At 40.9% G+C, this 24336-nt stretch overlaps 1 protein-coding gene across 3 annotated transcripts in view; it reads right to left on the bottom strand.

Annotated features, from left to right (window-relative positions):
• CRIM1 (cysteine rich transmembrane BMP regulator 1) overlaps window positions 1–24336 on the bottom strand; it is a 202513-nt gene that overhangs the window by 55508 nt on the left and 122669 nt on the right. For 2 of the 3 annotated variants that reach the window (XM_047782289.1, XM_047782290.1), the window contains 2 exons: window positions 22674–22871; window positions 1656–1784 (listed from right to left, as the gene is read on the bottom strand). In XM_047782289.1, the coding sequence (XP_047638245.1) occupies window positions 1656–1784; window positions 22674–22871 (327 nt within the window). The remainder of the gene's footprint in view (window positions 1–1655; window positions 1785–22673; window positions 22872–24336) is intronic. The other variant, XM_047782291.1, reaches the window with a different exon arrangement.

Genomic DNA, 24336 nt, shown 5'->3' on the forward strand with positions numbered 1-24336 from the left:
AAGAGCCACAACGGGAACTCTTGAGTGCAATAATTTTGATGAGGATGTGGAAGTTAAGCTTATTTAATATAAGATCAGGAGTTCCCGTCGTGGCGCAGTGGTTAACAAATCCAACTGGGAACCATGAGGTTGCGGGTTCGGTCCCTGCCCTTGCTCAGTGGGTTAACGATCCGGCGTTGCCGTGAGCTGTGGTGTAGGTTGCAAACACGGCTCGGATCCCGCGTTGCTGTGGCTCTGGCGTAGGCCGATGGCTACAGCTCCGATTCGACCCCTAGCCTGGGAACCTCCATATGCCGAGGGAGCGGCCCAAGAAATAGCAACAACAACAACAACAACAAAAAAGACAAAAAAAAAATAAGATCACATTATCAAGATTCAAAACTATCTCAACTAGTTGGTAAATGGTTGGAATTTTTCAGGATAATTTCTTGTTAAATTTGGCCCTACGGTTATATCATTAAAGCAATCAAATGTTGCACAAAGGAAACTTTCCACAGAAAAGAAAATCATGGACTTGGACAATAGACTTGTGGTTGCCAAGGGGGAAGGGGAGGGAGTGGGAGGGACTGGGAGCTTGGGGTAAACAGATGCAGAATGTTGCCTTTGGGGATGGAGTAGCAACGGGATCCTGCTGTGTAGCACTGGGAACTCTGTCTAGTCACTCATATGGACCATGATAATGTGAGAAAAAAGGATATATACATGTAAGTGTAACTGGGTCATCATGCTGTACAGTAGAAAAAAAATATAAATAAATAATTAAAAAAAAGAAAGAAAGAAAAAATAATGTTCAAATACAGAACATGAGAACCACCTAACAGCCACTGATGCAAAAAGCACCAAGTGGTTCTAGCTACTTACACGTTCAGTATTAGTCAACAGTGTATAATTCAAAGAGCAAATGCACACTTAGGCTACATAACAGCCCTGTACTGACCAGACCACATTCTGGAGTATTTTGTTTGTTTGTGGGCCACACATTTACATAAGGACCATGACATACTGTAAGCGTGTCAAAAGATGGAAAGGACCGAGAAAGTTCTAGAAACTATGTCACCTGGAGAATGGCTGAGAGGATCAAAGAAGTTTATTCTGGTAGAAGAATTAGAAGCCTTCACAATTGTTTTAAATTTGAAGGGCAATTTTTTTTCCAGGAAGAAATGCAATATACTCTATCGTGTTTCCGAGATGGTGGCCTGGAAACATGACTGGAATCTATGCAGAGGAGAGTTGGGATCAACAAAGTGGAGTGTATTCTCAAGACTGTGGCTGCCATACGCCGAATGTGACACCTCTGTGTGAGTGACCTCTTTGTCAGTGGATGACCCCCTGCAAGGCTAGTACTGAGAGCTCTGCGGGTATCTGGAAACATGTGCCCGAGAGCTCCCCAGGGTGCACACACAAGGCAGCTGGACATCAACAAATATTTGAATGGAAAGAAGGCGAAACCAGGAATAAAGTTTGCATTCTCCAAATGACCCTGAGTATGTTAAATACATATATATATATATATATATATATATATATATATTTTTTTTCCCTTTCAGGTTGCTAAGGGAATGTCATGAACAGGAATGAAAAAGATCTTCAATCACCTAACCGGCTTTGACAATATCACATTAGGCTGGGGAAAAACACAGTCTTTGTATACTCACGGTTTTTGCACTGACAAGTTCGACAGCCATTGTGATCAAGTTTGAAACCATAAATGCAGTCCTTCTCTGTCAGGGTGCAGTTTGATAACTCCCCACATGCAGGTGGATCAATTGTGATGTAGGTTGGTTCTGATAATAAAGAGAGAAAAAAAATCAATGAAACACATGATTACCTCTTAGATGGTATTCAATCTTCGAAATCCCACACTACAGTAAGTTACCAAAGAACTAATCCGTAATTTTCATCCAATCCTAAACTTTTATACTTTTATAATGTCTTTAACTCCTGAAAAAGAAATATTTTTGTTTAGATTTTTGAAAATCCAGATGTTCTATTTCTTTACATTTGAGCAATTTATGCATTTTTGAGTACTCAATCACAACATATCTCTGATAAGACAGAGAAAGCAGATACGCGAGGCTAGGTAAATGCCATTCAAATCATTAACTGTTCTATTTCTTCCTGGTATTTTCTGAGTTTAGTTTTTATAATAATCAGGATACAGCTTCCAACTGACAATTATCTCACACTACGTTTTGCAATACTTATGCAATCTGTTAGAATTTTTTTTTTTTTCAAGTAATAAAGATGTTTTGGAGACTAGTTCAAAACATCTGGGTTTCTTTGATCTTTTATGTGACAGTTCTTTGATTATTACAGGGGTGTGACAGAGCCTATCATCTAAAGCAGCTAATACTCAGGACCCAGGGCCTATGGGAATGGGAGCATGAGACACAAGTGCAGGAGGAGACCAGGGCAGCCATCCTGGGCCGAGACACACAGAAAAAAACCAAGGCCAGAGATGAACCTGATCTTCCCTGCCATGTTAATAATGAAGAACTGATCTGGATAATAACATCAACCACATGCCGTAAAGCGTACCATATGCCTACATAATGTCTGAAGTGCTCTTTATAAACACCTTCGACAGTTTTATCATAGTCCAATGAGATGGGTGCTGTCATTATCTCTATTTTATGGATGGAGACAGCGAGTATAATGTCTTGCCCGAGGTCACAGAGGTAGTAAGTGGTGGACCCCAGTTTAAAGGCCAGGCCTTCTGGCCCTAGGGTCACACTCTCAGCTTCAGTTCGAGACAAAGCCTGCTGTAATGGTGTCTGTCGTGCAGTGACTGACCAGGGGCAGTTTATATAATGTCACATTGTGGGAAGACCGCTGTCGAAGGGAACAGGGATGCTGACGTATATCCGCAGCCTCTCCTCAACCAAAGCATAGGGTGAACGTCTCCAGAGTGAGCTGGTTCTCACAATTATCTTCGTGATGCACTAAGGACAGAATGTCTCTACCTATGTGTTCACAAATGGAAAATATGGGGTGCAAAGAGGGTAAGTGGCTTATCTAAGTTTACATAGCAACCCAGTAGCAGGCTGGGAATAGAACAGAACAGAGGTTCTGACCCCCTGTCTCACACTCTATCCATTAGTCCACACTCTCTTCTCAAGTTTCATCTCCTGTTACCAGGGAAGAGAGACCAAAAATAAGTGTTTTAGCTGCCACCACTAAGATCAAGAGTTCTACATTTTTATCCAACTGCTGAAAGAGGCCAGTGATTCAACTGCTCACAGGTAGTGAGCAACCAGGACTTGTTACAGAGATGCTTCGATCAGCATGCTCCCAGTAAAAACACGTATGCAGGGGGTGTTGCACATTCTCTATTTTTATTACCACAGTTGGAAGAACATCTCCCTGAAACTTATATATAAAATTTCCATTGCTGTAAAGTCCCTAATTTTATACAACTATAAATATAATAAAATGCATTGAATTTTAAAACAATAAAAAATAAAATTCCTAATTTCCTTCAACAACTAAAGTATCTTTTCTGAGAGATACCTGTAAACATCAAAAAGTAGTTTAATTTTAGGCGGGTTTTAAGATACATGGAATTAAATCCAGTCGTGCTGCTTTTCCCCATTCCCTGAAAATTTACTGTAAATATCTTTGGTCTTCAAATCTATCGTCTTTCCTTGATTACTACTCTTGTTATCCACCCAAGATAATAATTCTATTTCAGTCTTGAGCCACAAGACTGCCCAGGTTTTGTCAAAATTATTCTAACCACAAATCTAAGAGCGTGTTTAAGTAAACTATACCATTGAAGGAGGAGTTAGGTCTACACTTCAGAGAGTTACTGGAGTAAGGATCAGGGCTGGATTCTAAACTCTACGTCCAGTGCTTTGGCGAATGCCTTATGGGTAAAGAAATATCGTGGGCACATCTACAGCAACCCAAACACAAACCTCGTATTCTTTACGGACATTTAAGTTCACGAGAAACTTTTGCCTTCAGAAAGTATACGATGGAAAAAAATATATTTGGGCAGATTACACTGATGCTGAAAAACCATAATCATCATGAGGATTTTACCGTCAGTGACTTTTAGGGATTTGTTAAGAGAATCATTGGTGATGGATATGCTATTTTGGGTACATATTATGATTAACGGATGGGATTAGGATTGTGATCTATGGTTAAAAAGTAGAAGAAAAAAAATAATTGGGTTAAGGATCAGAACCACAACATTAACTCAAACAGGTCCAAGCTTTATTGCAACAGGTGCACCCACTAGGTATATAGTTCCACATGTATATCGGCACACATTTCTCCAGCAGAGGAAATTCGGTCAATGTATTTCCCTGTCACGTTCAGGATAACAGCTTTTTCTCAGTGTAAATGAAGAAAAAAAAAATGCATAGGACAGTTGGTTCTACAATGCTGCTATGTAAGTATTTTAGGTAAAACAAGTCCTACTGGATATCTTCCAAGCCTCAGACAACGTAAGAAGCAAAACATTACTTTATGTCTCTAAAATGAATATTTCCCCATTCAACGATGATGTACATTAGATGGAAGAAACTGGGAAGTATCTACATTTCCAATTCTGACTCCCTCAGTATTTATTATTGAAACACAGAAAAACTCAACACATTTATTTAACAAAACCCATTTACTCTAAAACTATTCAACTGCCCCTCAATAGACTAGGCTGAACACAACTCATTGTGATATAAACATAGATAGAAGCCTATATTCTTTTTTTGTTGTTGTTGTTGTTGTTGCTATTTCTTGGGCCGCTCCCATGGCATATGGAGGTTCCCAGGCTAGGGGTCGAATCGGAGCTGTAGCCACCGGCCTACGCCAGAGCCACAGCAACGCGGGATCCGAGCCGCGTCTGCAACCTACACCACAGCTCACGGCAACGCCAGATCCTTAACCCACTGAGCAAGGGCAGGGACTGAACCCGCAACCTCATGGTTCCTAGTCGGATTTGTTAACCACTGCGCCACGACGGGAACTCCCTATATTCTTTTTTAAAAAAGCATTTGAACACTAGTCATCTCATTTTACTACATTAAACAAATAAATATTCTTTTCCTTTTAATATAAACAGGAACAAATTTTAAAAGCCTTTTGAGGGTAGTGGCGCATGTTTTGGGGGTTCCTATTGTTGTCTTAAGTCACAGGAGCTAACTATTGACCTGTAATCAATATACATGCAGGCAAGGAGCTGTCTCCTAACATTTCATCTGAAGTCAGACATTATGTTCTATTCCCTTTCGTCAGTCTCTCAATATTTTAGTGCTCAGTTTCTTACTATGTGATGCCAACTCTATTTTAGAATTCTGTAAGAATATTACAACAGAAATACACAACCATAAATTGTCCAGCAAAAATCCTGACATTATCATAAACGGATTTGAGAGCCTGCTTTTAGTCCAGTATAATAATACATAATCTCAGAACTGGTCCTATTACTAATATCAGGGCAATATTTTGAGAATAAAGTGCTGTGCGACAACTGAAATTCAGTTTCTCATTGCGAATAATGAACTCCAAAGTGAGACATGCTTGATACCATCCTGAATGAGAGTATTTCAAATGAATATTGCATTTATAGTTCTTAGAGAAAAACCAAGAGTTGGTTAGATTTTTTTTTTTTTTCTCAGTTTATATTCAAGGAAGTTCTAGGCAGGGGAAGAGGTACATTTAAAGGATCTAGAATCGGAGTTCCCTTCATGGCTCAGTGGTTAAAGAACCCGACTAGGATCCACGAGGATGTGGGTTCAATCCCTGGCCTGCTTGGGTTAAGGATCCAGCCTTGCTGTGGCTGTGGTATAGGCCAGTGGCTGCTGCTCCGATTCAACCCCTAGCCTAGGAACCTCCATATGCTGTGGGTGTGGCCCTAGAAAGCAAAAAAAAAAAGTAAAGAATCTAGAATCATGGTGTGACAGTATGACTGTTTCTAATCCAAGTAAATAGAAGAGCTTGAGGATGTGTCAATGAAATCTGTGAGATGTGCACTGTGCTTATTAGAACGTCCTGAAATTTGTGTACTAGCCACTGTTGTTATCCCACACTTTCTCTAGTCTATGCAACAGTGCTCTGAATAGAGAAAATATCCTGGTGGGTCCCGGCTTGAAGACCAGATGATCCTCGTTTAAACCCTACCTTTCTGTGCTTTTAGATTACATGGGGGTACAGTACTGACATGATATATCAGAGAATGCATGACTTTCTGGAAGGATGATGGCAATGCCATGTCCTTTTATCAGTTGAACAGAGGCCCTGCTAAGACTGTTTGGAGACACTGATGCATCTGTCTGTTGCCTGAAGCAAAGAAAATGGTCTCTCTTTAAACTCTTTGGGCAGAGATGCCTTAGTGGGCCTCTTTCAAAGGAGAAAAATGGTCTTGGATCTCCTTATTTAGGAGAATGAGAAAATGCCAGCACAAAGATGGATTTGGCAAGGGGAAATGCAATGCAGTACTGCTTACGGGATCACCCTGAAATTCCATCTCATCTTGTATTGAATCAGCTGAGGAATTAAAGAAATACCTTAATGTCCTCCAAAGGAAGAAGGCTTGAAACAGCAGGAATTCATTGTCTTTGGCTACAACTATTTCTAAAGGGAACCCTGGAACCGCTTCTTTGTGGAGAAGAATTCTAGAAATATTTTCTGAGCCTAGAAGCAATAAAGAACAAAAATGGGTGTTTGTTATGTCTCTATCCATTTGCTGTTTCCTACCCTGCATCTAAGTGGGAATCTCTTCTCAACCTATCCTTTTCCTGAATGACTTCTAAAGACTTTCCAAGTACCTTACACTCTCCAGAAGAGCTATTTTTACAAGAACCCTTAGGACTGTGTCAGGAGTGCAGATGTTCAGCCATCAATTCTTATCCCAAGTCTTAAGAGGACAAAGCTCTGGAAGGAAACTATTATAAACATGCAATAACATAAACAACATATACTGGTTCTTTTACATTTATTTAAAGTTTACGGATGGATATTCCTCTCACCTCCTAGGAAGCCCAACACCAATCTCTTATCAGTAAAAACATTTCCAGGGAAACATTCATATTTTTCATGATTTAGAGAGCCTCAGACATTAAGTTTCTGAAGAACACCACCAATATTTTATACTGATGTTTAAAGTATTTCTGAGGAGCAGTTTTATCTGCTCAATGGGGATATTAAGGCACTGTGATCACAATTTGGTTAAGAGTATAAAGTTGAGATAATCATTATTTTAACTCCAAGGCCACAGCACTAGACCATAAAGTAACATACATTTCATTATTCAGGAGATATAAATGTCTTCAGCAAATCTAAGCTCTACACTTTCTTGCTGTTATTTTATTTTATGGAAAATTTCCCAAAAAGAGGAAAGAGAAGTTAGGTTGATACTCAAATCCAACCTTTAAAAGTTTTAATATTAGTCCTATCTTCATACTGGATAGTTTAATACATACGGGGCAAGAACAGAAAAAAAAAAAAAAGAATTCATTTTGACTAGCAGTTACTTAAAAACGTGTAATATTAATGGTAATTTGCTTCTGAAACAAGGCATATAATCACTGATTTTTATAGTTCTGAGAGATACAGCTTAAATGCAAATGTTACTGGATCTTATAACTTACTGTCTAAACTGTATTACTCCACTGAACCCCTGGTTTTGAATGAATGCCTACAAGGTTCTTCTCATGACTTGATTACTATGAGCTATTTATCTTACAAATAATACTAATTATCCCCATTGAGAAATGTGTGAAGCACTCTTTCTGTTAGCAACCCTGGGAAAACTGACAGTCAATTAGTAGCTCTTAAGTATGGGTGGGTGACTCTGGATAAGCACACTTGTGGAAGGCATACAGAGCCACTGTGCTCAGGCCTGTCTGCGGCACTTGACTCTGTGAGGAGGGTAATAATTAGCTCTGGTTCCAGATCTCAGTTGTGTCTAGGAGGGCTGCTGCCTCCCTGTGCTGTGCTCTAGGTGAGTGGCAGGTCTGGAGGGGCTGGCTGTGGGGTGCAGCTGTCTATCAGCACCTTCAATTTCTGTGAATCCATACAAGTGCATGTATGCACACACAGACCCAAACCAAGAAAAGCTTTCCTGGAAAAGCATCACTATAGGCAAATTTCTAGAAAAAGTAGTTTTTTTTATGGCAGATAAATCCTTATATTTCTTTTATAAGTTAAAAACTTTTCAAGGAGAAGTAATAAGATAAATGAAGCTAATTCCTATCTGTCTCTTACTACTTCTCCTTTGGGGATTTATTAATGGTTTGCATATTTCATGTAGCTCTGTGTAAAATCACAAGCCTTCTTATTTGATTGTGAGAGACAAAGATGAATAATTATATTGTCTTTCCAGACCTAATCCAGGCATTCTCTTCCTTAAGATTTTTTTTTTTTTTGGGGAGAGGGCTGAGGGTGAGGCTGGACTTTATGCCATGTGAATATCTAATAACTGGCAAAACTCCAAAGCCTCACTTGGTTTAAGTGGCTAAATATATCAGGCCTCCTACAGCCCACCAATTACCGGTAGCCTGTTCAGGGCCATAAAACTGGAGATAAAGTTGGCCAAGATAGAACCAAAGGAGATGGCTTATCTGTTTTACTGTGTCTTCATGGGTCATTCTGTTATCAAAGTTGATTTTCAAATATGATCATAACTAGTCAGAAAACCATTCAAGTAAATCAGCAAATTGTTAACATAACTGCAGCCTGGGAAGAGCTAAAGATGAAATGTTCCCAAATGGAGCTAGAGGGAAAACTATATTAATGTAGAAAATAAGAAAAAAATGAGGATACAAAAATTCCCAAATCTGGAAGTGGGAATTTCCATGGACTATGAATGTGTATTTAAGAAAGTCTCATTGAATCATGGAAAAAACTCTCTTACAGTGGAGTTTTCAAATTCTTTCAGCCATTACACATTTAGTTATCCTTTTTTCCCTTTGTATATATTTCTCATAACAACACCTACATCTTTGTAATTTCTAAAGTACTTATCTCAGAGCAGTTCTTTATTTTAAAATGAATGGGGTGAAAGTGTTTCGAAGACTTGTATTATTTTATGGGCAGATAGAGAAGCAACTATATGTTTACTTTAGACCTATTTATTAACCTTGTATGCTTTTTCCAAGGAATCTTGGCTGTTGGTCATATTTTTCTTCCTTTACCAATCTCATATTTAATAGGAAAAGACAGTACTGTGATTATGTGATTATTAAAAGACCACAAAAGAAAAATTAAAAAAAATTTTAACAGAGAAGGGGTATCTTTTTCCAGGAATTCAGCTTGAGAGGGCTTACAAAATGACTGGATTCCAAGAATAATCTGGACCTTTCATACTTGTCTTACATTTTATCTTTATATTATTTTTATTGTTAATTTTCATGAAGAATATATCATGGTAACCTTTAACTGGAAAAAATGGGCCATATTTGTAAGGACATGTGTGTATGTGCATTTACTAGCAATATTCAGCCTGGGTGGTGGGGTCAGGTGATCAGAATTCTGATATCTCAACCTGATCCTTTGGGAAATGGCCGAGGATCAGGGAAGAAGAATTTTCACATTAGGGGCAACAGTTTATGCATTATCCACAACTTCGGCATCTGGCACAGTACTTGGCCTACAGCAGGTGCTTAGTCAATGAACAAAGAGTGCAAGAGACATCTGAGAACTCATGTTTAGAGAAAAAAAGAGTCCCACTCAACACTGTCCCTAATAGGCTGACTCTCTAGTTTCCTAACTTTTGGAGGATTGGCCAGTTAAGTTCTGTAGGGTCCTCATCATGGCAGATCCCTGCACATGGTAGGTACTCAGTAAACAGTTCCACTGGAACTGTTTACTGGAACTGATCCAGTAGCAAGCTGGATCAGAAGGCTGCTGTGATCCCAACACACTAATAACAGTGGAGACCAAGTGCAAATTCCCAAACCCAAACAGTCCAGAACAAGACAGTTGCCCACAAAATGGGTTGAATGATGATCTGTACCTTTGGCCTAAAATAGCGTAAAAAGACACAGGGCACTGTAGAAGGCCTCCCTTCAAATTCCTAACATAAAGTCTGACACCCCAAATTTCAACTGTCTGGGGAATTTGCTTCTGTGATGACCTCATTCCTTGATGGTGCCAAATGAATAAAGTGTTATTAAAATAGTTGGCATTCACTCAACCGAGCAAAGCATCCTGCACTGGATGAAGGGTGGATGCTTGTGCTGAATGCCCAGCAAATCTGCCTCCTGACTCAGCAGCCAGCCAGCATCAGAGGGAGACATGGGAAGCGTTTGGAGCAGAAGGTACAGATGCTAACAATGGTATCTTGGGGTCGGGAACGCTGAGGGGGCGGAGAAGCCCATTTATTTTTCTCAGTGGAGACTTGAGTACCACTGGCCAGGGCCTGCAGCCTGGCTGGGTGTGAATGAGACTGCACACGAGGCAAATGTGAGGACAGAGACATCCGGGAAGACGGCTCAGGGCTCTCGGTGAAGCCAGTTCCACATTAAGGGAGGCAGGAACGGTCAAGGGAAAGCAGGCTTTCCAGGAGGTCAAACAGCAAGGTCAAAATTCCAGGCAGAGCTTCAGGCAAAGAACCTGGATCAAAGGCCAGGTCACAAGAGGTGAAAATAATAGTAACTGGGTCTCAGCAATGAGAACGGAGCCAGGAGCAAGAAAGGCTTTGTTTGAATCTGAGCGGTGATGTTCAGGTACTCCCATGGTCACTTATTTTCCTCACCCTCTCCCTTCCCACGACAGGGGCCTAGGGAGAAGCAACGCCAAGGACGTGGATGTGGCATCAGAAGACTCAGCTTGAGTCTTTGTTCTCTCATTACCTTACATGTTGATGCCAGAACCTCTCTGGGCTTCTATAAAGTGGGAATTCCCAACATTCCTACCTCGCAAGATCATCGTTAAGACTCAAATAAGGCTGTAATGAGGGGGCTCTTTCAAAAACTCTAGGGGTTACATGAATATTGCTTGTTGCTACAATTATTGTTGAAATAATTATCCCGCCTGCTCAGAGCTAGAACTGATCTCAGACGATGGCTCAATAAAATGAATAATGAGCCCTTTTTGCAGCTGATAAATGGTCTGACAACTGGCTTGGCATTCTGAACTCTGTCCATTGTAACTTAAGCATCACTTCTGTCTCCACTGATAACATGAAAAGCATCTGGGATGTGGGTGGGTCCATGAGGTCCTTTCACATGGTCTGGTAAGCTTTGGAGCGTGTTAGTGACTGGCCACTGGTGCCTTTCACATTTGCTGAGTGGCAGTCTGATTACCATTGTTTCGCATTTTGACCATGTCCACGGTGTCTCCAAGAGAAGAGAAATCTCTTAGTAATCAGTTTATCCAGTGTGAGCTGAAACAATGCTTCTGTGTGCTTGGCTGGCCCTGTGCTTCCTCCCTCATGATAGGGGCCTTGCTGGATCTTTGGGAGATGAGGGCAAACTCATCACAGTACCATTTTCACTGATTTGGTAGTTTTGCCAGCACTTCTGTCATTCTCAAATTGAAAGAGGATGCAAAAGACCCATTTCTGAAAGATGTCTTTGACCAGAAAATCTTAGTTTCAGTAAGTCAGTGATATGAAACTATGTCAATAATAAGAGATAGTTCCTTCTTGACAATAATATCGGTCGTGTTTCAAATAATAATGTTCTCAGTGCATCCGTCACAGGACTGTCGAGCACTCCTCTTGACTTCATCTGGCATGAAATCTCCATGGAATCTTTTTTAAATGTAGTTCCCAGAAAGCATGAGGGAGCCACAGTTTTGAAAAGATCTAACTAAGCTTGCTGCCCTCTCTCAATATGCAAGACCTGAGGCCAGCCCAAAAAGACAGTTTATTGTCTCTGTACATTTTTTTAGCTTCCCTAACAAAATAGACACTCCTGGAATTGCTTCAAAATGTGAGCTGATTTGCAGGGCAAGAGCGTACCAGTTAAGGTGAAAAAGAACACCATCACCTCTTCCTACAGCTGCCCAAACAAAGGGTGGAAGGACCATGGTACAAGGCAGGGGCGTAGGCAAATGGTGGGCATCAAATATACACACAAGCATTAAATGTATTTCGCTGGATTCCAAGGCAGATCTAAGGTAATCTCAAATCATATCAGACACATGTATGATTTAAAGTGAGAGAATGTGGACCAACATAACTTCTAAGTAAAAAGGGATAAGGTCAGCACACAGCATGCATGCTTGGTCGAGGAAGCTTACCGACCCAACTCTTTAGTTTGCTCCAGCAGCCAAGGCAAAAAAATCAAACCCAGAGCACTACCTAACTCTGAGGGTCCTCAGGGACCAAGCACTTCTTGTCTTAGAATGCTTTTGGGGATTTTTAGCCTTGTTTTATGAGGCTGCAAAATAAGAGCTAGAGATTTGAACCAAATCTTATTTTCGAATGACAGTGAGTATTACATTCTGTGCTGTCCAATGGGTCTGGATCCCTCAAGTGGGCTCTGTTTCAAACAAATGTGATATATCTAGCTAATCTCAGAGAGATGAAAGTAAAATTCATTTGATGTGTAAACAGGTATTCTGCAGACATACATGGAAAGGGAAAATTTGGTCAAACCACTAACTCAACTCAAATTGAAAACTGTACGAAACGCAACACATCACCATCCTCTCGTGTTTCTGCTAAATTTCAAAAAGTACTAAATGTTCATTATTGCTTGTCCCCTATCAAATTTAGTTCAAACAGAGGGTATAACCCTTGACCCAAGATCTGGCACTGCCAAGAACTTGATAACAGATTTCCCAATCTGCATGAAGATGGATAGTGAGTATTCTGGGAGTCTCAAATGCAGGGGCTGACAGGTGGGTATGATCCAGCTCCCTGTCATCTCAGCAGCCACCTGTGACAGGAGATCCATCAGTGACAAGAGATAGTCATTAGTGGACATTTTCATCCCTTCAGTCTGCCCTCTTATTTTACAGCAATCTGAGAGACAGCACAGAAAATACTTCAACAGGGCCTCCGGAAAGTTTTCTGGGTTGCTCATCATGTCTAATACTAACCCCCATGGGTTATGCAATGTGAATCATTTTGTTCATTTCAACTTAAGACTATACAATGAGACTGTTTAAAATGATACAATCAGGAGAGTTTGAGAACTAAAATATTAGAAGTAAATTATTATGACAAGCTTTTGCACTGCAAAGGAAACCATAAAAAAAAAAAAGACAACTTACAGAATAGGAGACAATAGTTTCAAATGATGCAACTGACAAGGGCTTAATCTCTATATTATACAAACAACTTATACAACTCAACAGCAAAAAAACCAACAACCCAATGGAAAAATGGGCAAAATATGCCTGAGTAAATATTTCTCCAAAGAAGATATACAGATGGCTAACAAGCACATGAAAAAATGCTCAACATCACTGATTATTAGAGAAATGCAAATCAAAACTACTATGAGATACCACCTCACACCAGTCAGAATGGCCATCATTAATAAGTCCACAAATAACAAATGCTGGAGAAGGTGTGGAGAAAAGGGAACCTTCCTACACTGTTGGTGGGAATGTAAATTGGTACAACCTCTTTGGAAAACACTATGGCGGTACCTCAGAAAACTTAACATAGAACTACCATATGACCCAGCAATCCCATTCTTGGGCATATATCTGGACAAAATTTTCCTTGAAAAAGACACATGCACCCATATGTTCACTGCAGCACTATTCACAATAGCCAAGACATAGAAACAACCTAAATGTCCATCGAAAGATGATTGCATTAGGATGATGTGGTGTATATATATATACAATGGAATACTACTCAGACATAAAAAAGAACAAAATAATGCCATTTGCAGCAACATAGATGGAACTAGAGACTCATACTAAGTGAGGTAAGTCTGAAAGAGAATGACAAATATCATATGATATCACTTATATCTGTAATCTAATATACGGCACAAATGAATCTTTCCACAGAAAAGAAACTCATGGACTTGGAGAATAGACTTGTGGTTGCCAAGGGGAAGGGTGAAGGAAAAGACATGGAGTGGGAATCTGGGGTTAATGGATGCAAACTATTGCCTTTGGAATGGATAAGCAATGAGATCCTGCTCTGTAGCACTGAGAACTATATCTAGTCACTTATGATGGAGCATGAAAGAGGATAATGTGAGAAAAAGAATGTATATATGTATGTGTGACTGGGTCACTTTGCTGTACAGTAGAAAATTGACAGAACACTGTAAACAAACCGCACTGGAAAAAATAAAAATTATTTAAAAATAAAAAAAGAAAAGAAATAAACTATATTGGAATCACCACTTTTATATATGTATGTGTGTGTGTGTATTTTTTTTTTGTCTTTTTTTTGCCATTTCTTGGGCCGCTCCCGCGGCATATGGAGGTTCCCAGGCTAGGGGTTGAATCGGAGCTGTAGCCACCGGCCTACACCAGAGCCACAGCAACGGCGGGATCCGAGCCGCGTCTGCAACCTACACCACAGCTCACGGCAACGCCAGATTGTTAACCCACTGAGCAAGGGCAGGGACCGAACCCGCAACCTCATGGTTCCTAGTCAGATTCATTAACCACTGCGCCACGACAGGAACTCCACCACCTCTTTTAAAAGAATTAGTTCTACAGGGAGACTATTTTAGTCTAATTTATTTGAAAATAAGTTTGACTGGAACACCAGCAATTCCCTGAAAAGTTGTAATATAATAGATGACCATTTAAAGTTATGCTTCTAGCTCCTCAAAGTCATACAAATACTATATGGTAAGTAAATTGATTTTTTTTCCCAATAAACACACCAGGAGTTATACTTACAAATAAGTGTTATTGCTAAAAGCACTCACTTGTGGGGGCTATATGCCTGTGCTAAAATGATGTTCATGTTAAAATTTTATTTGAAACTTCTCTTCAGAGTTGCTTTCAGAGGAAATTACTGTGTCAGAGAAGACAGAGTGCCTTTATTTTACTGTCACTTTTTGCTTCCTCTGAATAGTTTTATGCAGCTAGATCACCCAGCCTTTCCACCAGACTGAGATTTGAACGACTCTGACTGTTTCCTAGAGTCTAATAAACCTTTAAAGTCAGGGGTTTACAAAGCTAAGGATATTCAAAAGGATTTGCTAACCTCAGTTTCAGCAGAGAAGTACCAAAAATATTCTGGATGGCTGTATTCCTGCAATAGCTGTACAATTTTTTTTCATCTATTTTGAAAGGAAAAGCATGCCACTTGGATATGTACATCCAGGTATGGTTACAATTAATTTCTTATTGTTTAAAATAATTTTATTACTTTATAGTTGAACCTTGTTTTGGTGGGAACAAATAGAAAAGCTTTACATAAAAAGTACTGTCAGGTGCTTTAAATACATGTCTGTTGAGACCAATCCATTCCTTAGAATTGAGGCAAATAGTGGAAGGAGATGAAGGCGAGGATTTTAAACTAAGATGGCCTAATAAGCCACGGCTAGCAAAGCAGGACATACCTTGAAAGGTAAACAATGTGATTACCAGTTAAAATGTTAAATTCTATTAAATTGACAAAAGCTAAAAGGAAATCAGTTCTGCTGCTTCTGATCAATGGTTGTACCATAAAGAAAATGGAAACTTTCTTTTTAACATCCACGAGCCTTTTCCGAAGGGCATGCCTCTTAATAACCTTCATTAACTTCTGTTTGGTTGCCTAAGAATTGTCTCTTATCCAAAAAAGTCTAACACAGTCTCAGTAGGGATTGTGTTTATTTAAGCTTGTTGGAAAAACATTCCTATCATTTCAAGAATGACTAAATATTTTTCATTCACATAGTTGGCATTCCAGACTATGTTTTCCTGCCTCTGTTGATTAGATGAAAATTAGCAGGCCCAAGACTGAACTATTAGATTCGATTATTATCTTTGTAGGAAAATTATGAGACTCCTGGCAATAATGCCCTTTTAGGTGTGGGAAGTGGACAGCAGAGGAAATAAAGAGGAACCTGCCCCTTGCAGGCTACTTCAACAGGGAACTGCTTAACAGCCAGAACTGCTTGCTGAATGCTGGAAAATCAGAGGCAGAGGTTTCTCTAATTGCGTGTTTCAGAATCAGCTCCGGACTATAACATTCTAATGTTTGAAATACCTAGAGATACTTTACATTCCCAGAGAAAATAAAAAATACTCTGATATTCATTCATGAACAATTTCAGATGCTTAGGTTAAAGGCCTACCCAGGCTGACACATGATCATGGCTATGCGTTTGTTACCTCATATATGACCTTATTTGGACAAGCAAGAAAAAAACCACACTGGGCTATATTTTAATTTCCATTTATGGAACTAGTTTCCAGGACACTTAAAGGATGAAACAACATGCCTAACACTCTTTGAACTATTATGAATATTTTATTATTCTTCGCCTACTAATTATAGCATAGTATATGGCATTGAAGCAATACCACCCATAAACTGTGTTTTGATCCCTTTTAAGTACCAGAACACTAATATCATGTGACCCTGTGGCATCTTTGACTTCACTGCCTCTTGGGTCAGCCAAACTATGTTTGATTCCTTGCCACAGAAGCAGTAGCTTAATCATTTGAGATACTGTTTGGTGAGGAAGTATTATGGGCAGGGCTAGAAACATATTTTTCTTATTTCAAGGAATTCCCACCCAGATATGTGCCTGGTACAGACTTTTCCGGCAGCCCAGTAGAAATCTCATTTGAAGGGTAGCTAGATTCAAACTCTACCATCAGAATTTTCAGGGAAGAACAGAGCACTCCCAGAACATGAGTACTGAACAAGAAGAAGGACAGTCTCCTCGGCAGCTCAAAGACCTCTAGGCCCTCCGAGGACCACAGCACACAATCTAGTGAATGCGCTGAGGCTGAAGGGGCTTACTAAATCCACAGAGGTCGAGATGTGCCTAATACCCTTTCTTCAACACTGTCCCAAGCAGGGACAGGAGTCCCCAAGTAAGGGATCCAAGAAAGCCAGGTGGCAGGAAGAAAGAGTTGATAATTTGCTTTAATCCCATTCCATCCTAGGTCCAGAGAATTATTAAGGATCCAGAGGCAGCGAATCAATCTCTTACTCTCTCACTTCAAGAGCTGGTTAAGTCCAGGTTAGCAGAATGATAAGGCCTGCCTGAAACTCAGCTCAGTTTCAGATAATAACTCTGTAGGTAACACTCAAAGTTTGCATTATGGAAAAATCTTTAAAATACTAAAGTAGAGAACATTAAAAAAGAATGTATGCATACGTACAACTGGGCCACTGTGCTGTAGAACAGAAATTAGCACAACATTGTAAATCAACTATGTTTTAACTAAAAAAATTTAAAAATAAAATACTGAAGTAGATAGAATAATATACCTGGTATTTAGCTGTAATGATCTACAAATAAGGCTGTGATTTCCTGTGTGAAATGGGAAGTGGATTTTGCTTTCGTTTCAGAGAAACAGAAAGAGTATAAAGCAAAGTACCCATTTGCCCAACCATAAGTACAGAATTTGTTTACTAGCAAACTCAGCTCCTGATACTGAATGCTACCTTGTAAAATATTACCTATGTTGTTCCTAGTTCTTGAAAAATGATACTCCTGGTGTTGGCTCTGACATCCCCAAGGTCATTGAAACCATCAATCCTCCCAGCTGGAGAGACTGCACACACTGGCCTAAAGAATACTCAGGTCCACCTGAGCAGGGTCCAGCCATGGCCCAAGATGAGAGAGCAGATCAGATTTGACATCAAGTGTGATCAGGGATGGTGGACTTGTCTTCTGCACTGGGTGTCACAGCCGAGCTGGCCTCACACTTGCCCACAAAGCCTGCATTTTTCTCGCTGTGTCATCACAGTTGTGTCATTACATCCTGCAGCCCAAAAATCCCTCCCCCGCACCTCATTTTACCTTTAATTATAAAACAAAGAGATATTTAAAAACAGAAAATGGCGCTCTGTCCTTAGGGTCTCTCTGACATTAGGAATCAACCTAGATAGCATTTATGCCTGGCATTACTGGAAAATAAACTCGTAGATCATTCTCAGTCCCTAATTGTGATATTAAAAAAAAATCTAGCTAAAAACCAGGTAGTGGCACCTATATACTCTCAAAGCAGGTCTTAAAAGTGGCAGTGAGCATTAGCCTTGGATGGTCTGGAGAAGGCCCACTTGACCTCTGTGATTCTGGACTTCAGAGGCTGAACTGAGAGAAAATCAAGCAGAGTTTACAAACCAGTCTTAGAAGGCTGCCCCTGGGAAGGAGTGGAGAGCTGAGTGCTCATGAAGAGGGTGAGCAGTCAATCTGAAGCTAACTGATCCTGTAGACGTGTGGACCCACTGTGTGCCCAGCACACAGCACAGAACACTCTGCTTTCTGTTCTCACCGTGCATTTTCAAATATAAGCTGTCCAATGTTATTCTTTCTTCAGCTTACCAGGGCCAGCATGCGACCCCTTTAACAGTTAGGGAAACCCTCTCTCAGGGTCTGCTGCCCTCCTCAGCTAAGAAGGAAATGTCAACAGATTTTGATTTTCCTACTCCAGCCTTTCCCAATTCACTCACTCACATGTCATTCATTCATCAACCATGTGTGAGCACCTACTTACATGACAGGTACTGTTTTAGGGATTCAAAAGCATACGGAAAATCCTAGTTCATGGGCACAGAGCCTCTTTCAGGCTACTGGTCAACAGAGGATGCAGTCCCCTTAGTCTCTGAGTCAGTACCTCTGCTACTTTCCAGCCTAGGACCTTGGGCAAGTTACATGACTTATGAACTGTGGGCTCTGTGATCACACATGGGATGGGAGTACCTGCACCAGAAGGAAGTTGTGAGGACACAATGAGCTGATGCTCTTAAAGTCCTGAGGCCTGGCTCACAGTCAGTGCACAAGAAACAATCGCTTCTCTCCTTAAGGGCTGTGAATACGATGAGGCAAAATGTGCCAGATGCCGAGGAAGATAACTCTGCTGCCCTTCTTTTTTGTTTTTAGTTTTTAAAAAGATAAGTACATATCTTCCATATGGACACAAACTGTAAACTACATAAGCTATTCCATATATTTCCATTCCAGCTTTTTAACAAGGGCCAGAAAAATAGAAATAAGGCTACTGATGAACAAGAGGAGACAAAGAGATAAGCCAACAGAACAAAACATAAGAAGACAGAAAGTTGCAGACCTACAGACCGGGATGGCTTATCTTTATCCCTGAATTGGGTGTTGACAATACCTTGCTAGGACTTAATCAGGAGAGTACTTAAGTGCCAATTTAAAAAGCACTTATGCACTTGTGAATCAAGTTAGCTGTCAAGTAACAGCGCAGTCTTTAAGGGCCCCGGTCACATCCCCATTCCTCTAGGAGCAACCAAGCACATGATGCTGTCATTTGGAAGGTATGTATCTCTAATAACAGCAGCAGTCACAACAAGGTTCTTCCTCCCTGCAGGTCCCGACACACCATATTTGGTGATGCAGTAATTTATTCAGGAAGAATCTAAAACCGCAATCCTTGTGGGGGGTCCTTTCATCAAATTTCAGGCTCTGACTGTGCACCTTGGCACTGCAGCTAATAAGGGCGAGGGCCGACAATTTGTTATGCAATCGTGCCCAGAGGAATTTATTGTGTATAAACTGCATAAATACCAGTGTTTCTGTTTTTCTCCAAATAATTCTGGGTGATTTTTTTTGTTTATTACACAACACCACCTTCTTTTTTCTTATTTCATCTGATCCTTTGGCTCTTCCAGAATCACTTGACATTCTATTTAAATATGATATTGAATAACTGCTGAGAAAAATACTTTCAAATAGCTCCAGAGTCTTTCTTGGATCCTGAAACCGAGTAAAAAGATTTATTTGCCATGCATTATCTTGTAAGTTTATTATTAGCAGTAAATAATAATAAACTTTTACGATCATTATCCTAAGCTGGGCACTGTTTTTTTGATCCCATACCAAAAGAATCCTTCAGTCTTCTAAACACATCTTAAAATGAGAGTGTTACTGGAGAGCAAACACAATCTTATATGAAACTCACTATTTAACTGAATGAAAAACAAAAACAGAAACAGAAGATAAATTAGTTCTCTGAGAACTAGATGGTAGAATCTTCTGAAAGGGCCAGAGGAAGGGAAGTAACAGTGAGAGCACAGAAGAGACAGGAAGGCACTGAGGCCAGTGGAATAAAGATGCCAAGTCTGGTGAAGTGGACCTGGACAGGAGGCTTGAGAAGCAACCTGGGGGTGCATCTCAAAGACATCCTTCCCCTGAGGTCCTCGAATTCAAGGGAGAGGGCAGATGGGCGAGCACATCAAGACACCTGGAGTTACTGTCAGACTGCAAGTGATTTCCTCCCTGGTCACTGACTCCTGTGTCTCCCAACACAGGGCCAAAAGCCAGAGATGAAGACAGAGTGGGAAGGAGCTAGAAAACTGGGATGGCATCTGGGAGCAGGGGAAGCAGACAGAAATGCGGCTGAATCTGACCGACTGCAGTGGATCCCAGCTCAGCCACATGGCAGCAACCAACCCGGGAGGAAGTTATCTAAATCTCTCTAAACTCTAATTTCTTCATCTCTAAAATGGGATAACAAGGCCTTTAGCACAGTGTCAACACGGGAATTCAATGAAATCAGGTACAAATATTAAGCACTTTTCCCACGGCACCTCAATACAGACATTCCTTTTCTCCTGGTTTAATTCAGGAGAGTCAAAATACTTTCTTTGAATTTAACAAGGACTTGTCCCTTATTTATCTTTGTGTTCAATGTGGTATCTGGATTACAGAAGATTCTTGATACAATTTTTTGGAATTAATGGCTGATTCAAACTGTCACTCTTTTCTCAAACAGTGGAAGATGAGGTTACAACTTTACCCAGAGATCAAACTGCACATGATCAAATTAACATCTATATATCTGTATGATATAAGAATACATCCGTTTTTCACATATATTGCTTTTCTACTCACCATAATGGATATGCTAATGACGACAAAAGATGAGTGCAAAATAATTTTCCTTCTCTTCTTGACTTTTAGAAAAAGGGCCCAATTTTTTAACAATTTGTTTTTGACTTTTCATGGCCTCATCCATGGCATATGGAGATTCACAGGCTAGGGGTCAAATCGAAGCTACAGCTGCCGACCTATACCACAGCCACAGCAAGGCCACATCCTAGCCTCGCCTGTGACCTACACCACAGCTCACAGCAACGCCAGATGGTTAACCCACTGAGCAAGGCCAGGGATCAAACCAGTGTTCTCATGGATGCTAGTCAGACTGATTTCTGCTGAGCCAAGAAGGGAACTCTGACAATTTTTTTTTTTTAAGTCTTATTTTCAAACTGTGATTCAAGACTCGTGGAGGTAAAGGATTAGCATTTACTGGATTACATATTTATGCTTTTAATTTTTCTTACATCATCATGCACATACATATACTTAAATATTTCGAAGTGACAACATCTTTATCTGCTTCAGTAAGGTGTCCTTCCTTGGAAAGCCTACCGCACACCATCCTACACCTTATCATAGACTCCTTCTCCAGCAACGCTGCCTTTTGGGGATGGGAGGAGTACCTTGCAAGAGGGGTGGCTGATTTCCACAAAATCGGTCATCTGGAAGCTATAAAGTTTTGGAGCGTGGCCGCTGCATTCTGAGTACAGTAATGGTGAGGGAATTGGTGAGGTCAATAGAACCAGAATCCTCTAGCTTAAATCTTTATATGATTTTTAAGGTCTTTAAAAATTCTAACCCCTCAGAGGTTAATGAAGCTGGTCAGGCAAACTCTGAAGTCTGAGTTGATTAAAATTTAGGTAGAAGCAAAAGGCTACCTGACAGAAGACCCAGTCTACTTCTCGGAGTTTTTGAAAAGACCCATCAGTTACTTAACAGCTGTTTTTAAAAAACTCTAGAAGGATCCACCTTCCACATAGATTGATCTGTGACCCACATTAGTGCATTTTACTACACAAAGGTGCTTCTTAAGGATGGATACTTTCTATTGGACCTGTCAGCACAAAAATTCCATCTCTTGATTATACTGACAGTCATGACCAAGGATGAACACTGACTTGAGTAAATGTGCAAGAATCTTCCCAGGATGGGGAAAACGGCCTGGCATAGGGGTTGCGACAGAAAGACCAGTCCAGGACATCTCAGGCTCCTCTCCATGACACAGGAGGAGGGGTCGTGAAGGCAGGCAACCAAAACCCAAGTAAAAGCCTGAGAGGAACTGCAACGCCACAGCCACAGTGACATGAGAAGCAGAGTGGATGCTCACAGTGAGGAGTCGAGGCAGGGAAACTGCCTTAGATGGTTCCAGGTTTTCCTTCTGTCTGCCGGGACACTCAGGCTCATGGAAGCATTCAAGTTGAACAAGCTAAGCTTTGAGTCATGGGTCTTAATTTCAATTTTATTCACTGTGTTGACCTTTGGCTGTTAATTAGGCTTGCAGGGAACTGAGTTAAAAATGTACATATTCTTTGACTCTGAAAGTATTCAGATAAGCAAGTATATGTGCAGTGGTAAAATAAAGACCACACTCCTCTCACTGTAAATGTGCAACATTTCCCACAAATGATTAGTTTGGGCTGCACAACACATTCATCTGCAACTGGTAACGGCATGAAGCAGACACTGTGCCTGAGGAAATAAAGAACACGCAAGCACATACTGGTAGAAGCTCATCCAACACAAGATATTCGCCAGGGGCTCATTAGAATCTGCTCGGTTTACCTTCGCACACAGGGCAACACTCCCCAGGCACCTTGACAGGGTTCATGCAGCTCTGTCCACAGGCCGTGGCGACGCAGTGGGGCTCTCCGTTGATGCACTGGCAGAACGTGCAGTCGTCCTCCCGCCACCGGTCCCCGTGGGCGCGGATCTGACCATTGGCATAGCAGCCAGCGGGATTATTAAAAGGATACACGGGATCTAAATTAAAATGTGAGTTCAGAGTAAGACTGAGGGCATTCTAAATCTTATCTCTGCCTGTGCCTAGAGACATTTTTCTCCCAGGTTCCCGTCATCAGCAGTTCTTTTCCAGCTGCACTCAGCAGAAGCTCAGGGCAGCATGAGGTGTCTCCAGGGGGACATGCAAAAGCAGCTGTCGTACTGAATTTATGTCCACCCATCCTGACACGGCAGACAGGGCAGTGGATCTGCGGCATAAAAACTGGTGTGTAGGTGTTAGCATTCCATAAAGTTGCAAAAACACCATGGCTGGAATTGTGGGTTGGTAATGAGAAAAAGCGGATCCATTTTAGGCTCTGACAACACCTTCTGAGTTGTCAATTTAAATGTTTGTTACACCCTCTGTAGAATGGAAAGAATAATGCCCCCATCGAACACAGAGTAAGCCTGTTCCTTCCAGGACTAACTGAAGTTTATCTCAGGGTGCCTGGAGGTCTAAGAGTTAACAGTGAGGCATGTGCAGGCCCCCACGGTGGCCTTATTCATGACAAGGCTGCCACATCTGCACCCTGGAGGGAAAGCTGTGAAGCTTCGCTATTTTCCTCCCCAAGCTGAGCGGTCAAGCAGCAACTGAGGTGGAATGGGATGTAGGTGGCCAAGGCTATTGTAAAAAAGTCTTCTGAGGTTACTGAAAGCCCATAAATACAAAAATCCCCAAACATCCTTATAAATGAAAGCAACTAGATAAATCACTGCATGTTCTTTTTCAGAAACATAAAACCTGGCTCCAGAAGCAAGGGCTGCTGGGCTGGGAGCAAAGTCCAGGCAGTTTTGAGTCTGGTCCTCTTTGTTCCAAAGAGGTAGTCGGACGTTACAAGAGAGTTAGAAGGCCAAAACTGAAAGCCATGCAGTCACAGCTTCAGAAAGTAGTCTGCCAGAGATGGAAGCAGCCAAGAAGACTTGCATTAGATAAGACTTCATAAAACTTCTTAAAAAAATACTACACTGCATACTTCATTTTTACATTGAGCCTGGATCTGAATTCCAAGAAGGGAGACATAACCGGACCTGTGCCCAGACAACTCATTATGATTATTACACAGAGGTTCACATCTATGTTTTTACACCACCACCTGCTACACAGTTTCAGAGACTATTACCCACCAGGGGGCTGGGGGGGGGGGGGCGGTGCGTAGCTTGGGAACCAATCAACTGGAAAGGTTAAAAGTTGGACGATTTTCTTAAATTCCTGACAACATCTAAAAAGTGAGCCACTTTTCCCCCACATTAGCAAAAGCATTTTTTTTTTTTTTTCTTTTCATGGCTGCATCTGTGGCATATGGATTCAGGCTAAGGGGCTGAATTGGAGCTGCAACTGAGGCCTACGTCACAGCAGTGGCAACACCTGATCTGAGTTGCATCTGTGACCTACGCTGCAGCTTGTGGCAATGTCGGATCCTTAACCCTGAGCAAGGCCAGGGATTCA

This window comes from Phacochoerus africanus, chromosome 5 (assembly GCF_016906955.1).
Source record: "Phacochoerus africanus isolate WHEZ1 chromosome 5, ROS_Pafr_v1, whole genome shotgun sequence".
Taxonomy (NCBI): Eukaryota; Metazoa; Chordata; class Mammalia; order Artiodactyla; family Suidae; genus Phacochoerus; species Phacochoerus africanus.